The 18477-nt window shown below is 39.9% G+C and overlaps 2 protein-coding genes across 3 annotated transcripts; both read right to left on the bottom strand.

The window, feature by feature from the left end:
- Nucleotides 1-8245: 8245 nt before the first annotated feature.
- LOC117761299 (CD209 antigen-like) lies at nucleotides 8246-13351 on the bottom strand. 2 transcript variants are annotated; one of them, XM_034585052.1, is made up of 9 exons: nucleotides 13183-13317; nucleotides 13053-13098; nucleotides 12712-12831; nucleotides 12092-12190; nucleotides 11204-11998; nucleotides 10950-11092; nucleotides 9812-9921; nucleotides 9450-9691; nucleotides 8246-8980 (listed from the first exon to the last, which is right to left on the bottom strand). In XM_034585052.1, exons 1-8 carry the CDS (start codon nucleotides 13201-13203, stop codon nucleotides 9553-9555), a joined length of 1473 nt encoding a protein of 490 aa, XP_034440943.1. In that variant the 5' UTR covers nucleotides 13204-13317; the 3' UTR covers nucleotides 8246-8980; nucleotides 9450-9552. The 2 variants fall into 2 exon arrangements, with proteins under 2 accessions (XP_034440943.1, XP_034440952.1); XM_034585061.1 differs by lacking the exon at nucleotides 13053-13098 and having other exon boundaries at nucleotides 13228-13351.
- A 2135-nt stretch (nucleotides 13352-15486) lies between these two features.
- On the bottom strand, nucleotides 15487-17180 carry LOC117771472 (N-acetylaspartate synthetase-like). Its single transcript, XM_034601845.1, has 2 exons — nucleotides 17036-17180; nucleotides 15487-15857 (listed from the first exon to the last, which is right to left on the bottom strand). The coding sequence occupies exons 1-2, from the start codon at nucleotides 17178-17180 to the stop codon at nucleotides 15487-15489; spliced, it is 516 nt and encodes a 171-aa protein (XP_034457736.1).
- Nucleotides 17181-18477: the final 1297 nt, after the last annotated feature.

The raw sequence follows: 18477 nt of genomic DNA, 5'->3' as shown, positions 1-18477 counted from the left end.
GTCAGCCTCTCTGCCGACGAGGGACACGGGACAGGGGCTGCAGGTGTCGGCCTCTCCGCCCACCAGGGACAGGGGCTGCAGGGGCTGCAGGTGTCGGCCTCTCCGCCGACCTTGGGGTAGGAACTGGAGCAGGGGGCGTGGAAACAGGAGCAGGGGACGCTGGCTTGCGTCTGTTCTCCGCTCTCTGCTCCCGGTACGCAGCCACAAGGTCCTCCACCATCCGTACCAGCGCCAGCTCCGCCTGCCGGTTCGCGTCTCTGGCTGCGTGGAGCCCCACGTTGGGCACCAGTGTGGCAGTTGACCATGCCACCGGGCTCTCACCACAGCAGCCAGAGACAAATCATTCAGGGTTTTAACATTTTATTATCTCAAACACACTTCAACAACATTAATAAAATTCAACTTAAAGCAACTAGCTTTACAGTTCCGTCCTTTCTAAAGTCTCAGTCCTCCGTGCCCGGGCGCCCTGGCAACAGGTACAGGGCCTGCAAGCGTCGGTTTCTCCGCCGACGAGGGACCAGGAACAGGGGCTGCAGGGCCTGCAGGCGTCAGCCTCTCCTCTGACTCTCCAGTCCCCTGTAAGTACAATGTTGTATGTAGGTCTATGCAGGTCAACATACACAGTAACATATAAGCTTTTAAGACCCTGATACCTCCTCCATTTCACTCTCATTCAGCTGAACAGAAAAATAAATTGTTATAGTTACAAACTAACTCATAGCTGCAGGGACGCTAACAGATTAGAAGGTATGTGTTTAACATCATAGTGCATTATCTGTGTTAATCATCATCTTGATAAAATACTAACTACAGTGCAAAAAGACAGAGGATGACACTTTCCCACTACTGCTGACAGCAACAAGTCTTAGTTTCCACTGAGCAAGTCAACTTAAGTCAACTTAAGTCAGAGTAAGAGGAAGTGAGGAGTCCTGACGGAGCTGCTCATCCCTTACAATGTTCTCTTATCTCATCCCAGCACTTGTGTTTCTCACAGTCAGTTCAGATCTGAAGAAGAGCCACACACAGATGACTGTTTTCACACCAAAATACAAGCTGCAAAATAAAAAGAGGTTATTTGGTAAACAGCAACAAAAAAAACTGCAGGGCTTTGTGAATATGGGCAAAACTATGCAAGTGAGATTCGTTTTCAAATAATTTACTTCTTTGAAGTGACACTGTTTTACATCAGGTTTTTCGCCCTTGAGTGCACTTTTCACAGAAACCTTTAACAGGGTTAATGTGCAACCAAGAGCTGTAGGGTTAAAATAATGTGAGCATTTAGGAGGAAGGAGAGTCTAAGGAAAGTTAGGAAATAGCATTTGGAGTTAAGTTAGAATATTGTAGTCTGTGCTGCTTTGGCTTTTATCTGTCTCCGGGGAGTTTCTCCTCTTTATAAAAATATAATTATATTTACATATAATTAATTTAATCAGTTATACCATTGAGCTCAAATTCGATTATGTAAGACAAATGCACATACATGGTAATATATTGTGTATTTAGAAACAAATATCATTTATGCAAATAGGGTTATATGAAGGGATAGTAATTAGTCATCTCACATAATTGAAATAAAAAGGTAAAATGTATTTTATATATACATTGCACATCTGTCAACACAACATTTTAGAAATCCTTGAGATGACTGGTCACTCATCACATCAGTGTGTATGGCTCTGGAGGCCATGCAACAGAACACAATTCCCCACACTTTGCGTCTGACTCTTTTCTTTACTTCATCCCTCACTTCATAAGGGCCGGACAGGTCCATGGTTATGAATTCAAATGGTGCAGCTGTGCCTGTTCGCTCTGGTGGAAGTTCACTCATGATTTGTTGACACTGCCTTGCCTCTCCTGCAGACCACACAGCTGTCTACCATTTTCTTGGCATGTAGTTTCCAGGCTTTTTTCCTCGTTCCGAGAAGGGTCCCCGCCACTCCCTCATGGTTTGAGTTGAGGCTTCTTGTGCCAACAATGTAGACACCCATGCTTCATATGGTAAAATTGGCACTGCAGTCTTGTCGTCATCAAACATCTGAATCCTACCTCCACAAACAATAAGTCCAGAGTCCTAATCTTTGTACACTGCCAATCTGCTTAGAGTCGTGTCTGGAAAAGTTACACCTTCCTGAGTGCATCCTCACCTTCTTCCACAGTCAGCACAGCTCCCTTGGTCTTTTCCTTGAGTGACATTGCCTCCCACTTTGACTGACCTCTGGGCTGGCCCTTCTTCTCCAGCCACTTATGTGCAGCTCGCCACACCCAGCTGATGACCTTGACCAGTTTGGACAAGCTACTGAACTTCCTCACTTCCACAAGATTTTTGATTACCCAGCCAGCAGGTTTCCTTCTTGGAAGAAGAGGAGTTGGGTTTGATGTAGTTTTTTCCTCTTGAATTTCACTTTTTTGGCTCTCCTGCGGGGCCTGCAGGTTTTCCTTTTTCTGGCCCATTTTTGCTTGAGCTCTTGTCAATACAGCTGTGAATGCCTTCCTCTGGAGTTTGTTTACACTCTCCCTGGCATGAGCAGCAACCTCTTGTGGTGGCAATTTCTATTGTATAATAATACACACATAACATTGTCTCTCGGAAAGTTCAATTCTAACACCTGCAGGTGGGCTCACCCCACACAGCCACCTATTGTAACGTGTATAGAATGAGCACAGAGCAGCAAGTTCCTCAGATTCTTATACATCATAAGCCCCTCCCTGCGAGGAGCAAAAGGTATTCTTCAGCCTCTTGATGTCTGACCAGGGTGGGCAGACTTCCTGTCTCAGATCTCTGTCCCAGACCCCTGGTGTGACACAATCTGTCTCTGAGATCCCTTATCTTCATTTAAAACATCAAAAGACCCTAGTCCTGTATACAATGCAGAGATCCCCTCACCCATCTATATCAGACACACTAAGTAACCCCTGCTGTGACCATTTGCCCAATCACACATGTTGTCACGGTGTGGGGCAGTTGGACCCAGACGCAGAGTTTAAACTTAAAAAGTGTAATTTTAATACAAAAACGAGGAGATCAGGACAGGATACCAGGACAGGAGATCACAGACGACAGACCAGAGAACACAACCGACATACGACAATAGACATACGATGACGATCCGACAAGGACAAAGGGAAGAACCGAGGCTTAAATACAGACACACAGGGAAGGCAGGGGCAATTCGACACAGGTGTAACACATGAGGACTGGTGCAGACAATCACAGACAGGAAGTAAAACTAGATATGAGACACAAGAACCCAGACTACAAAATAAAACAGGAAACAGAACCCGGAGTGTGAAAACATGAAACACAGGGATGTACTAATAAACAGAAAACACTTTGGAAATGGAGGAAACTAAACATTGACAAGTACAAAACCCTGACACATGTGGGGGGCCATAAACTTCCTTCTGCAGCTTTCGTAGTTAAGTCACACAAAACATTTGTTCATACTTTCTTCTACATACACATTACACAAATGCAAATTCTGCCAATACACTCTCCAGCAGTCTTTTTAGGCCACTCCTCTATCGGCCACTTCAAGAAGTACAGTCCATTCTGCCATGTGGAATTCTCCTTTAGATCTTCAGGAGTGCCACCTCTTGTAATGATGTCAGCAATGTTCAGATTTCCCGGTATCCACCACCAGTCTTGCACTGGTCCAGCCTTCTGGATCTCACCCACTGTATTTGAGAAGAAGGTCTAGTAACCATAGCTTTCTCTTTGAATGGCCCCCAGAACTGTTTGACTGTCAACTAGATGGAACCATCTCTCGATCTCCATTCTTCCATGCTTTTCAACATATTTCCTGATCCTGGCTGCAAAGACAGCTCCACAGATCTCAGCTTTGACTGCTTCTCCCTTTTGATCCAGTGGTGTAAGCTTGGCTTTTGATTCAACAAATCGGACTTCAATTCCTTGACTTGTCTCCCACCTCAAATACATCACAGCTCCATAGGTTTTGTCACTTCCGTCTGAGAATGTGATCCCCCATGGTTTACCTTCCCAGTCAGCTGGTGTGAGGATCCTTTGGAATCTATTCTGTCCAAGCTGCACATACTCTTCAAAAAGCTGAATGGCTTCTCTGAGGCCTTCTGAGAGAGGTTTATCCCAGGTTTCGTGGGTCAGTTTACCACCTCCACCTTCCTGGAACGCTTTCTTAACAAGGATTGCCCCCTTTCTGTTTGGCAGGTGTAACTAAGCCAACTGGGTCGTACAGTCCAGCTACTAGGCTTAGGAGTCCCCTCCTAGTCAGTGGGTTAGGTGTCTCAGGTCTCACCTCCTGTTTGAGAAGATCCTTGCCACCTCTCATCTTCTTTTTCCTTTTGGAAAAGTTAATTGATGTCATCATGTAGAGTTTGTCTTCCTCTACTTGGTACCCAATGCCCAGGGCTTTGTTGTCTTCATCTCTCATTTGATTTTGGAAGAATAAAGGTTTTACTTTGTTTCACTTCCTTTTCTAGTACTTCTGCTTCAGTGCCTCGCCTCCCAATTTGCCCTGACCGGACCCAAGGTTTGAGAAAGAATCCTCCAGCTCTCAAAATCTTCTCAACTCCTGCTGTGATGTTTTTCCAAATTTTGCAGGTCATTGTGGAAGGTTAAGAGGTCATCCACATAACTGTCCTCTTCAAAGACTCGCCGATCGTCCTCGAAGTGAGCAAACATGGGCAGGCTTGCTGTTAACCGCATAGCTACATGTGCAATGCAGCCGGCTGGTTTGTCCCTGATGTTGCCCTACTCATCCTCTGTGGCCACACTGAAGAAATACTGTTGTCCACATTGAAGGTTGTTTATTTCAATTTTATGAAAATCTTTGATGACCAAGCAACCTTCCATCTTCGCACAGGAGCTCCACTTCAGCTGGAAGCTATTAGGCCTCTCCAGTCCTTTTGGGAAACCCAGCTCAGGACCACAGATTGGATTCACTGTAAGGAACTCACCAGGAGGGGGCACTACTGGCAAACATAAGACACCAGAAAAAATCCTTCCTGCCACTTGAGCAGTCAGTTTAGACCCAATGACCAAACATGGTCAAGGTAAGAAACACATTTCTTTATTATACAAACTCTTATATATCTGGCTCCACTGCCAATGAAGTCAGCAATTTCCCAAACAATCAGTGTGGTTACATCCAAACTTGAATTCAGTTCATTTCTTAGAATTATCGTTTTATTGTGCTAGTATGTGTTTCTCATTTTGAGAACCAAAGATTCCTTTAGAAACAGTTTTGTAAATAGTTGTTTAGCGAATCCATCTCCAGTAAATCTACAGTCATAAGTAATTACTGGTTTGGCAGTTCAGTCAAAGTCTTTAGGTGCTAGAGAATAAAGGATAAATAGTGAAAAGGATGGATCCATATGTAATATCAGCAGTGTACAATACTGCACAACTCACATTTGATAGATTTTACCTTTGTTCAGCCATATCAGACAAAATTCAATGCAAATGTCACAGACTGCTCTCTTTTTTCAAAATGAGAATTAAAATGCAATTACCACATCAAGTAATAACAGTATGTATACTACATGTGCAAGATGTTAGCCTGGTTCTGAACCAGAATGATTGGACTAATTGTCAGACGATGCTGTTCGCTAAAGAAGGCCGTGTGCTGAAGTATTCATAACATAGACACTGTCTCTTTACTTTGATGCTGAGTAATAAGCTAACAACCCCATTTTAACCTGTTATTGTCAATAATAACAATGATCATATTAATATTATTCCAAATTTATTTATTTCATGATTATATTCTGATTTATCCAATATTGAACACTTTGGGGCTCCATATCTATTAGATGTGTCATCAGCATCATCACAGCTTGGGCTACGAAAATACAAAAAAAAACCTGAATGAAAGATCACGTGGGAATAGACAAACGATGACAAATTGCACTGAGGGAAAATGTAAGATCCAAGGTATTCCAATATTTGAGCACTTTATATTTTAGTCATTATTAAGAGTCTGTATTTCTAAAAGAATATTCCAACAGTTTTTTCAAAGTAAGAGGCCCCATTTCCAAAGTATTGCACAGTCTTCAATACTCAAAACTGAGGTCAGGAAGTCTAATATAAGAAATAAAGATAAGAAATAAAGTGAAGACGGCTGTCCTTCGAAGACGGGTCCCACTCGTAGGCAAACTGGTCACAGTCCCATCTGAAAGAATAATAATAGCAACTGATCATTCATTGAAGCTCCAACTAGCCACAGCAGACATGTCAAGCTTGGACTCACTGCTGTTGTGTGTGCAGAGCTATATGAGTTTAAATTAAAATTTAAAGAGGCAGTATTCTCCATCTTTTTTCTAGCTTTACATATATCAAAACCTATATCAAAACATAAAGAGATACAATGTAATGAATGCATTTAATTTGATTTTACCTGCTCTAATGTAAAGCGCAACCATTTGCTTGTCCAGCTAACAACCTGCAGCATTTTCATTGCAAAACTTTCATTATGTACAACAGAGAACAATTCATTTAGCAGTTTTCAATAACAACCATTATCCTACTAATTGATGTTAGCATTTAGTCATATAATAACAACATTTAGACCATTGGTTCAGCACTTTAGACAAGTTGATCCATATCCATTAGCAGGTCCTCTGCAAAAGAAACTTTCATTTATAATAGAATCATTTCTTTAAAGAAAATTCTTGATCAGGTAAATGGTAAGCAAAATATCTTTACACTTGAAGACCTTGAAAATGTTCTTACCTTTAGATCTTCTCCTTAAAGCCAAAAGAATTTATCTGTCGAATCTTTGTCATGGAATTTAGACACAAGACTCACATTCAGCCTGCAAAGTGTTGGAAAAGGTACAGAGCTGAAGTGCAAGTCTGCAAGGTAGTTTATCAAGATCCAGCTGATTTTATCATGATCTACATTAAGTCTGTACAACCATTTGAAAATACTTGTACTGAAGTACCTTAGTAAACACTCTTGCATTACATGTGCAGCAAGAGCCAGACGTTATGAATGCCAAAATTCACATTGTTGTTGCGTCCGTGACTCTGTTGGTTGGAGTGATTACTTGTAAAGTGCAATATTTGTAAATTATAAAACATTTGGATTCATGTTTAAATTGTTGTCAGTTTTTCCTTGTTTAGGTATTTTGCCTTCTCTTGTGTTGTTTCTCTCCTCAATGCATCGAGCATCAGTAAAACGCTTCTGCAGACACCTGGGTCTCTTGAGCGTTCATCCAGCTGCTGACAAGATTTTTCCATCAGTTATTGGACATAATCTGGGGTTTTGCAATATTTGCCATTAACATGTAACAAGATTGATTAGAACTTGTTGAGCACACGAATGGTGTTCCCTTTGGAAAAAAAATACTAACAAAAAAGTTGCAATTTGAACTTGGAAAATTGCTTTTGGACTGGGCTACTTTAATTGTGGCCCGTGTACAGCATATAAAGACAACCTGTATTGTTTGGCTAGTATTAAGTATCAGTCTAATAAACTGTATAAAGTATTGATTCAAAATTCTCAGGGCTCAGAGAGAAATGGGAAAATGTCATAATAAAAATAAAAGATTTCTGACCTGAAAGAATTACCTGGTGAATGAATGTTTGTAGAGCTCAAATTTGAGAGAGAATCTGCAAAAGAATGCATGTTCATTTATGACCAGAAAGGCCTGTCATAGAATTCTCTGTATCTATTCATCCCCGCACAATGTTTTAAAGATGATTCTGAACATTTATTTTGATCCTGACATTGGGCGAGAGGCGGGGTTCATCCCGGACAGGTCACTAGTGTATCGCAAGGCTGACATACATAGACAAATAACCATTCACACTCAAATTGACACCTATCGTCAATTTAAAGTCTTCAATTTACCTCACCCCAATCTGCATGTCTTGGTACTGTGGGGGGAAGCCAGAGGAAACCCTCCCAGAAACAGGTAGAACATGTAAAGACCCCAGTCAACCCAGGATTCAGGAAGAGAACCTTCTGAGGTTAGACCACTGACCACTATACCACCTAGCTGCTCCTCCTTGAGAACAACTGCCATAATTAATACCGTCTAAAGATTTAGTGTATAATATCTACACATAATAGCTTTATGTGCAGTTTCCAAGGTTCTTCTACATACTGATACACTCTCAGAGTGATTTATTTGACAAATTCTAGAAAGTGAATTATTTAGTCAGCAATCAGTTGATTGTATGCTTGAAAATGTAAAATGTGTTTATTTAGAATGCAGAATGTTTTACAAAAGGAATTGAATTGTAAGCACAGCACAGTCTTTTTTTCACATGTACATCTCAATAGTAAAAGCACCAATTCAATGGATATTAATGATGCAGTAGTAATAGAGTATAGTCTATGTTTATGACTAAGGCTGTTATCCCAGAATCAGTGTTATCCACATGTGCAGTTTGTGCTAGTGGTCACACAAGAAGCAACAACAACTGAGTACAAAATAGCCAACATCAGTAGATTAACACTTTAAGAGTACAGCACATGGGAAATGCATTCATTAGTCATAAAGTCAAGTGATTACAATAAGTGCAGTATGTCAATCAAATCAACTTGACATAATCTGAAAGTGTATTTTTCTATAAATGGTTAACTGTAAACTATATATCAATCATCATGCATTGAATTATTTTAGTAAATATCAAATCATCACAGATATAAATTACTTGTTACCCTTCATTACTATTAAACAGTTTCCACAGTGTGTACAGATATCTATGGAAACCTCAGTCACCCTTTAAACAAGCTGTTCCAAACAATTTACGTCAACCTGTGTCTGCTCCACTTTTATCAGCTGGGTCTTCTGCTATATCCAACTTAATAATACATTACTCACTGCGCATCACTCCATTTCAAGATTTGGCTGTGAGCAATGCTGTGTACCTTTGTGTAAGATGGTCACACAATATAGATTTCTAAGCAAACACTGACTTTGTTTACATGCGTCAATATTCCGACATTTACCTGATTAAGACAGCAGTCTAAATCAAACAATGCCGTGTAAACAGCATTTTCTGATTACAAGGTCGTACAAAAGGACATAGCATCAATCGAATTGAGTGTATTCCAACCTTAGTCACATCATGTAGACATGAATAGGAGTTCTTCACAGCATTTTGTGAAATTGACATTCAACAGTTACCAGCTGCTTGAAGATGCATGTCCTGTTCACAGGACGGCTGCCACTATGAAGAAGGAGGGAGAAAGTAGTATGCTATGCATTTTAAGAGGAATGGATATTATGAAGGGTTTGGATGGGCGCAAATATTGCAATGGGGATATTTTCAAAAAGGTTGCGTAAAAGTCAGATGTATGACGTAGTATTAATATTCTTAACGCAACTCATCTAAACACCATAATCAAATGATTGTCTTATTCTGAATAAGTTCAATATTTGGAATATTGGTGTCCATGTCAATTTTGTCACTGTGATTAATATTGTCATTATTTACAATGTACTGACAGCAGTCCCCAATGTTTATTCTCTCTACACTAAACTGAGAGTGATTATCAAGATTACAGTTATTAGTGTCAGGCACGTAGCCAACATTAACCAAAGCACTGCCCATACAGGAAAAACACTACATTTCACAGATCCAGTTTTGTTCTAAAGTACAGTTCTCGTCATTCCATTCGCCTTTCCCTGACGCACGGTGCCAGAACTCCACACAGTCCTGGTCTGTCCCTTTATGGCTGTTGGGCTGGCCTGCAGCCCAGAACCTGTAGGACAAGGAGAGACAGCCACAAAAAGAATTAATGCTGCCCTGTCATTGGCTTCAAGAAGTCAACATTACCTACTTTTTGTTTTGTATATTAAGAGATGTGCGTTGACTTTCTTACGCTAAGGTCAGTGGTGTCCCGTCCACCCATTTCCACTCGCCCTCTACTCCTTCATCAGCCAATCCAATCCAGACTTCTCTGTCACTTCCAAACAAGCCATTGATGAAGTTCTATGTGGGAAGCATCGTGCAATTAAAAGTTATTGACGTCTATTCAGGAAGTAAATAAGTAAACAAGTTATTTTCTATCAAATATAAAGCTTAGATAATACTGTACTCTTGTGTGGAAAATAGTGTCAAGTGTCAAATGTTCAATTATTATAGTATTCAAATGAAGAATTCACATTAAGGGAACTGATAACCACAATTGTGTGAAATGTGGTTGGACTGTTTGACCCTGGTGGATGTTTATGCTATTTGTGGATTCATCGTATGAGCAAACCCTTTCACATGTTGATTAGTTGAGCTGTAACAATGTCAAATACTCTCAAATGAACATGGTGATAGTTTAGCACATGGCAGTGCAGATGATCCACATCATGGATTATGATAACAACTAGATTGCTTAGACATACAATATGCCAACTTATATATTACTGTCAATGTAATATGACAATCCCTCCATCATTACAATTGTCATTCCTGTTTCCTTCATCTCTGTCAGATATATGGTGTATGTTTTCCCTGTTGATTGGGTAGTTTTTTGTAGTCTCTCCTAACTTTGTCAAGTGTGTAAGATTTAGGTGAAAGGGATCTAGTGGCAGAAATTGACTGTAAAATATTCCTAGTGATGTTTTACTAGTGTGTTTCATCTAAATTGTATGAATTGTTGTTTTCCTTACCCTAGAATTTTATATTTCATTACTTTATATTTACATCTGGAGCAGGTCCTCTCTATGGAGGCCGCCATGTTATTTACAGTAGCCCAAACTGGACAAACTAAACACCTTTTGAGTTTTTATGACAACTGAATTCTACCATAGGTTCTCTTTCATGTTTGGAAGGGGAGGGTGAGGTGAGGGGTATTCAGCTGCAACATGAAACTTCACCAGTAGATGTCACTAAATTCTACACACTGAACCTTTAAGGGCAGATGATTTCACATCTTGTTAAATCCTATGAGGCAAACAGATTTGTGAATATGGACAATACAAATGAAATTTGATTTGTTGATCGATGATCCTCATGGAAAAACGCACCATTTCATTTTGGCTTGTGATGATTGCCAGGTCTGCTCCTTTGCTTTGACAGTATTCTCTGCTTTTCTGCCAGCTTTTCTTGCCACTAGAAGTGTAGTAGCAGCTGTTCTCGAACTTCTGCCAGCCATTGATACACTTCTTATCTGTACATGTACGATAATGATTCAACAATAATCAAGCAGTGAGACAAAAGTGTACAAGCGCTGAGATGAAACTTTAACATGTAGGATTTTTGGTCAGTTCTTTCTACGTACCTTGCATTGTCTTGTTCATTTTGTCAACTAGGCCCTGGAGATAATCTCTCTCGGCAGTCAGGTTGCTGATTTTCACCATCAGCAGTTCTCTCTCTGCAGTCACATTATTAATGCTGCTTTCAAGCTCTTTTTTTTCCTGAGCCAACGTCGCGTAATTAGCCCGCAATATGTCTGTTGCTTTTTTAAGAGAGTTGAAAGTTTCCTGAAGAGTGTCTCTTTCTGTCGTTAGGTTTTGGTGAGTGTTTGCTAGCGTGTCCTTTTCACCGGTAGATGCGTTGTATCTCTCCTGTAAATGTTCTATGTCTTTAATCAAGTCATTGTAACTCATCTGCAGTTTCTCTTTAGATCTGGTGACATTATTGAATTTGTTATGTAAATTGTCCCTCTCCCTGCTCACCGAGTCATGACTGCCCTGTAACTCATCTTTACGTTTGACCACTGTGTCATATTGTTTTTGTAACAGATCTTTGGCTGCAGACAAGACATTGTAATTGGTATCCAACCGGCTTTTACTGTCTCTCAGCTGTTCAATGTTTTTGTTCAAAGCACTGTTAGTGGTCTCTAACTGGCTTTGGCTGAGCTTTAGTTTGTTCGTTTCTTCGCTCAGCAAATTGTTATTTGTCTCTATTTGGTCTCTCTTTTGAGATAAAACATTGTTATCTTTCTGTAACTGAATCCGTTTGGCTTCAATATCCTGTTTCTCTTTCTGCACTGACTTCAGGCTGTCCTGCAGGTTCTCTTTCTCTTTGTCCATGACTTTTACATTGTCTTGATGTTCTTTTTCGACTTTTTGATCTGCCAGAGAGGAGAGATTGTATGTTGTCAATCAATAGATTCACCAACACATTTTGGCAACTTTTTTAAACACACACAAAGACGTGGACTTACAGTGGATGCTCTGACCTATGATACCGGCCAGCAGGAGAACACAGAGGAGCCCGAGGCAAACTGTGGCAACCCTGTAGGAACTGTTCCTCAACACAAACTCTGAGTGAGAGCGGAAACAGAAACTTGAATTTCATGAAGTGATCTAGGGAACTTGTGGTTTTGTGTTCCATCTGGTTTGAATCTTACTGGGATTGCAAAATATTGTCCAGAAGATACATTTCCAGCAAAATTCGTAAACAAAAATCGTTGTTGGTAAAATGTTATTTTAGAAACAGACATCATCATCATTATTATTATCATATGTTATTATTGTTATCTACAAACAAAACATTACATACAAACATAAATATCTTTATACTGTATAATTTGTACAACAAAAAGACAAACCAAATGATCTGTCAAGAGAATAATGGCTATACCTTGAGTTGGGTGATTGAATCATTTCTCAGGGCAAAATGTTTTATATTATTTATATTTTTTTACACCCAATGATTTGGAAATTGAATCAGTAAATAAGTAGACAGGAGTGGTTAGTCCTGGAAGTTAAATATCAGAAAAATCAAAACACTCTCGTGGTATACATCATCATCTTGATAACAAAAAAGCTCTTATTTCATTACCTGAATTGCGGGGGCTGCTGCCATCCCCGAGCAACTGCTTATAGCCAATTTTACTTTCTTCAATGTCCATGTTTGTCACAGTAGAAGCATGGTACTGGACAGTCATCTTTGCAATGGAGTCTTACCAGAAAAAAAAAACAGTTGCATTAGATTCTGAAATAGCTCAGTTTTCAGTATAATTCCTATAAAAGCAGCATCCCTTCATTTATTTCCTTTATTGTGGCCTTTGTGGTAAACTTGTGGTAAAGTTTAACCTTCCATGTCTTGATTCTAGAAAAAGTGCAAAATAGGATAATATTAAATTACACTTCAAGAATTTAAGAGAAACAAATAAACCTTACCTGTGTTTGGAGAGATGATAACAGTCAAAGAATTGTAAAGTGGAGTTATTTGGTTTTGAGCAGTTTCAGAAACTAAAACCAAACCTTTTGTCTTCGTGTAACTTCGCCCTGCACTTTATAAATCGTATATAAACACTTTCTTTGAGATCATGGGTAATAAAGGAATGACACTCACTTGTAATGAAAGCGCGACACAAAGCAGCAGCAGCACCTATTTGCTAATTCCACAAAATGAAGCCCATAAAAAGGTTTTGAGGAAGAACAGATTTCAGATACTGCAAATATGCTGAATGGGCAGTTTTCATTGCCCTCACTTTGATTAGTCCAAGTTTCGCTGCAGCATCCATTTCCTGATTCAGTGACACATAATAGTTCCAAGTTGAGTTTCTTTCCAGAACAGGAATGAAAAAAACAAGAGGTTCACTATTGGTCATAGCAGTAAGTTAATGTTGTAGGTGTCTCAGAATGCAAACATTCCTGTTTAGTTTTTGTATCATCAAAATGCAGTCTTCACCCCACAAGTGTCAATCCACATAAACTTGCACCTGCTTAGGCCTCTCCAGTTTCCTGTAAGTACAATGTTGTATGTAGGTCTATGCAGGTCAACATACACAGTAACATATAAGCTTTTAAGACCCTGATACCTCCTCCATTTCACTCACATTCAGCTGAACTGAAAAGTAAATTGTTATAGTTACAAACTAACTCATAGCTGCAGGGACGCTAACAGATTAGAAGTTATGTGTTTAATATCATAGTGCATTATCTGTGTTAATCATCATCTTGATAAAATACAAACTACAGTGCAAAAAGACAGAGGATGACACTTTCCCACTACTGCTGACAGCAACAAGTCTTAGTTTCCACTGAGCAAGTCAACTTAAGTCAGAGTAAGAGGAAGTGAGGAGTCCTGACAGAGCTGCTCATCCCTTACAATGTTATCTTATCTCATCCCAGCACTTGTGTTTCTGTCAGTCAGTTCACATCTGAAGAAGAGCCACACACAGATGACTGTTTACACACCAAAATATAAGCCACAAAATAAAAAGAGATGGTTATTTGGTTCATTAGAAAGTTTGCAAAAACAGCAACAAAAAAAAACTGCAGGGCTTTGTGAATATGGGCATAACTATGCAAGTGAGATTTGTTTTCAAATAATTTACTTCTTTGAAGTGACACTGTTTTACACCAGATCAGGTTTTTCGCCCTTGAGTGCACTTTTCACAGAAACCTTTAACAGGGTTAATGTGCAACCATGAGCTGTAGGGTTTAAAGAATGTGAGCATTTAGGAGGAAGGAGAGTCTAAGGAAAGTTAGGAAATAGCATTTGGAGTTAAGTTAGAATATTGTAGTCTGTGCTGTTTTGGCTTGTATCTGTCTCCGGGGAGTTTCTCGTCTTTATTAAAATAATCTAATTAATCTAATCAGTTATACCATTGAGCTCAAATTCGATTATGTAAGACAAATGCACATACAAAAGACAATATACTGTGTATTTAGAAACAAATTATTTCATCATTTATGCAAATAGGGTTATATGAAGGGATAGTAATTAGTCATCTCACATAATAATTGAAACAAAAGGTCAAATTTATTTTATATATACATTGCACATCTGTCAACACAGATGGCAATTCCCCCAAGTCGTCAAATCTATACAACAAAATAAAAGTTTTCACACTGAGAGACACTTTTAGCTCTGAATTAGACACCCAAAACAAAAAAACGGCATAAGTTGAAGTGAGCTTCTTTAATACTACTAGAGTACAAATTTACATGTGGCTAAACTGTAGTGGTAATGAGCAGCTGAATGACAGGAAGGAAAGAGATCACTTTAAATCTTGACAGCTTTTCAGTGAAAATGAGTAGATAAGAATGAAATCAAATTTATTGTGAAGAAGCGGAATAGACTTTGGCCCTTAAACCCGAGCGGGAAGTAAAACGCCATGGAAGCAGTTGTATGAATTAGGTTTTCTTGATACAAACGACTGATCTTAACTAAAGACAGAACATATTGTCTTTCAACCATCTGCTTCTCTAGAATGATAGAATTTCATAAAACAACCCTGCCCTCTTTGTATGTTTTGAGGACATGGTCATTTTGGTTGATAAACATTTATTGGTACGCTCAAAGAACAAAGCTATCCAGGGGTTCAGTTGATTGATCTGTACAGTGTGAGAACAAAAGCCTCTGACTTTGCAGATATCTGATTAAACATGTGATTAAAACATGAAAATGCACATTGTGTGTCTTGCTGACAACACACAACTCTATTGTCGTGCCTGAGAGAGGACAGGCATTATTTGTTGATCAAAAAAGGACATAGACATAGACATAGACCAAGTAGTTGAAGAGACGAGCAATGCTGTTGTTTCCCTGGATATTCTCAAAATGTTCTCCTCTGTACTGTCACTGAGGTCAGTGTTGATTCATTTAGCAATTTTGCACATCCAGGCTGTAGTAGTGATGGCGGACTTTGTAGAAAATCCTTTCCATTAAGGACCATCCCGCTCCAGGTGTGACGTACCCATTGGTGACCCCCACACAGCGGAAACCCAGACGCTGGTAGAGGTGGTGGGCAGCTGGTGTGTACGCTGTGGTTCCCAGCACAACAGTAGAGTAACCGTGAGCAGCAGCAAAGTCCAGAACTTTCAGACCCAGCGCAACCCCGACCCCACACCGCCGAAACCTCCGGTCAACAGACATCCTCTGCAGCTCGACAGCACCACTTGACCTCTGCTGGCCCACTGCTGCCACGAGACCCACCACTTTGTCTTCCAGCACTGCAACCCACAGACAGGAGTCTGAAGTGGAGGGCAAGGACATAATGTGAAACATGGTGCATACAAGATATGAAAATAACCAGGAAAAAACTAATCATCTATTTTAGAACACGTATCATGTAGGAAGATCAGCCGGTCGTCTCTGTTAAAAGTTATAATTTAGTATAAGCTTTACAAATAATGTCATATTTAATCTTTTGGCTCATCAGCTCCACACTATCATAAGTATCAGGACTTTGAATCAATTGTGCAATAAATTGAGTCTATTCTGTAGAAGGAATCAGATCGACTTGGAGGAAATTGCCTGTTTTGTGGAGGAGTAAATGTTTGGTAGTGGTGTGCCAGGGTAACATCATACCTGCTATTCAAATGGGTTTTGTATTTTCTCAAGAAACAATGAGATTTGTTCAAGATTTTGGATCTAGCATGCATGGATAAAACTACTTGCTGGTTACTTTAGAGTATTATTTCTCTTTCTAATTAAATTACAACTTTATTCTGGTAATATTATCACTTTTTTCTCATTAAATCACAACTTTATTCTCAAAATATTGCGACTTTATTCTCAAATTCACATATTTTTATCTTCAATATCACTGGAGGAGCTGGAGTCAATCCCAGCTGACGTTGGGCAAGAGGCAGGGTACAACTTGGGCAGGTTGCAGTCATATCACAGGGCCAACATAGAGAGACAAACAACCATTCACACTCAATTGTACTCCTACAGGAAATATAGAGTGTCCAATTACATAATCTTCCATCTGCATGTCTTTGGACTGATAAAATGGCACCAAGATGAAAAACAAGAGTAGCCTGGGTCTTACATTGGATCTGTCATTTAACACATCAGAAGCTGAGACCAGGGCTTTACCTAATGAAGGGTTACAGTAGAAGCGATAATGTTTCCTCTGAAGTGCAGGGCTGATTATTTGACTCAACTGACATCAGACCTGTGATATGGACTAACTTCAAATGAGGTGAGCAGATTAGAACTGAATAGGAGATGTGAAAAGAAGCAGATGGCATGTCCTGACTGTTTCACATTCTGTTGCACAATGTGGGTGTGATAACATCAGGTGTTTCAAAAAAATGTTCCTTGAGATGTACCATCACTGAAAGTCTGATGTAATAGGTGAAGGCCTGTTTCAGTACATACTGCATGTAAAACTTAAATGAAATGATAAAGTAAGGGATTGTACCTGATGATTTCCTGTAGAACCCCTCAATGTCCCTCATGTCTCTGCTCATGGCCTGTTTCAGGTAACCATGGATCACACGCATGCTGTAGAAGTAGCGACAACCCAGCACAACAGCTGGGACGAGCGCTATCACCCACCAACACATGGTGATGACAAAACATAGAACTGGTAGAGGAGAGATATGGAGTGTGAACATTGAAACAACCAACTGAAACAAGCACAAAGCTGAGGCCAACAACACATTTCAACTAAACAGTGCATGCAATTAAATCTGTAATACTGCAATCGATCTTTCACACTCTATTATTAAGATGTGTCTTAAAAAGAAAAACACAGACAGCTGATCTCGGCTTGGTCTTTCATATAGTTGCTAGGTTAATACCAGATGGCCACGAGTATTCTACATAGAGACATTGTATTTTATTGTACAATACTGACTTATTAGCAATTTTAGAGTTATGAACTCAGACTTATTTTTGCAGTAGTTAGGTTTAACTAGATCTCTTTAAACCAGTGTTCTTGATCTTATTTCAAGATTTCTGGGCTAAAATGACAGTGGACAAACTGACAGCTTTTAAAACATCTTAACAAGTGAAAATAATTTACTGCACTGGCAATCAAATTTGCTTGTTTTGAGTAAAACCTGCGTATATCTGGACAGCTTCTAACTTGACAGGGCACTGTGCACTGGGGCTTGGGGCTCCTGATCTCTCACTGCATGAAAAGAAGAATTTGTGTCAGTTAGTGCCCCTGTAAATTTCTGTGGATGTTCAGGTTAATGACAGGAATTCACAGGAATCTGCAGGCAGCACAGAAAACCGCCAGGAACTGCCGGGAATTGATGTGGGGTTCCAGTTTTGGGCAGTTTTACAAGCCTGACAAGCTTGGCAGTTGACCCCCCTGCCCCTAGGTCTATGGGGGGGCTTTCACATGTAAATGCCAAAACTGTGATCTTTACAAATGCAAATTAGGATAGTTTCACTCAGTGGTGCAGAGGTTACACCTTTTTCTAAAAGGTACAAACTCCCTTTTTGTCACAACTTCAGTCAGCTCATAACATTTTCAGTCTGTTATCTTATTTTTCATGTACTAATTCTCGTGTCATTTCAGAATTCAGCCACTCTCCCCTGCTCTGCATCACCTCTCCCCACGGATCCCATTACCTGCCCCACCCCCAGACTCACCTGCTTTCCATCAGTCATTAGTCACCCAGTATATATACCGGCTCATTTCCTCTGTTCTCTGTCAGATCGTCTAGTGCAGTGGTTCTTAAGCTGGATTCGATCGAACCCCAGGGGTTGAGTCACTCTCCGGGGTTCGGCAGGGGTCAAGACACACACAGTATAGCTCGGTTCGCACTAGCAATGTCGGGCCGTCAAAAAATTGGCAACACACAATTTTTCTTCGCCGTGTTACGCGTGTTTACACCGGACGCTGAAGCG

This window comes from Hippoglossus hippoglossus, chromosome 1, assembly GCF_009819705.1.
Source record: "Hippoglossus hippoglossus isolate fHipHip1 chromosome 1, fHipHip1.pri, whole genome shotgun sequence".
NCBI lineage: Eukaryota > Metazoa > Chordata > Actinopteri > Pleuronectiformes > Pleuronectidae > Hippoglossus > Hippoglossus hippoglossus.
This window is presented reverse-complemented; position numbering and strand designations above follow the sequence as displayed.

Bases quoted from the DNA above. Each gene is read 5' to 3' on its own strand.
- LOC117761299 (XM_034585052.1), bottom strand. From the start codon at position 13,203: ATGATCTCAAAGAAAGTGTTT. The intron at 13,099-13,182 runs ATATACGATTTA...CAAAACCAAATA, and splicing joins TGATCTCAAAGAAAGTGTTT to ACTCCACTTTACAATTCTTT. The intron at 11,093-11,203 runs GTACGTAGAAAG...GTACATGTACAG, and splicing joins AATGAACAAGACAATGCAAG to ATAAGAAGTGTATCAATGGC.
- LOC117771472 (XM_034601845.1), bottom strand. From the start codon at position 17,180: ATGTGTTGGTGGGTGATAGCGCTCGTCCCAGCTGTTGTGCTGGGTTGT. The intron at 15,858-17,035 runs GTACAATCCCTT...CCTCCACTTCAG, and splicing joins GTTCTACAGGAAATCATCAG to ACTCCTGTCTGTGGGTTGCA.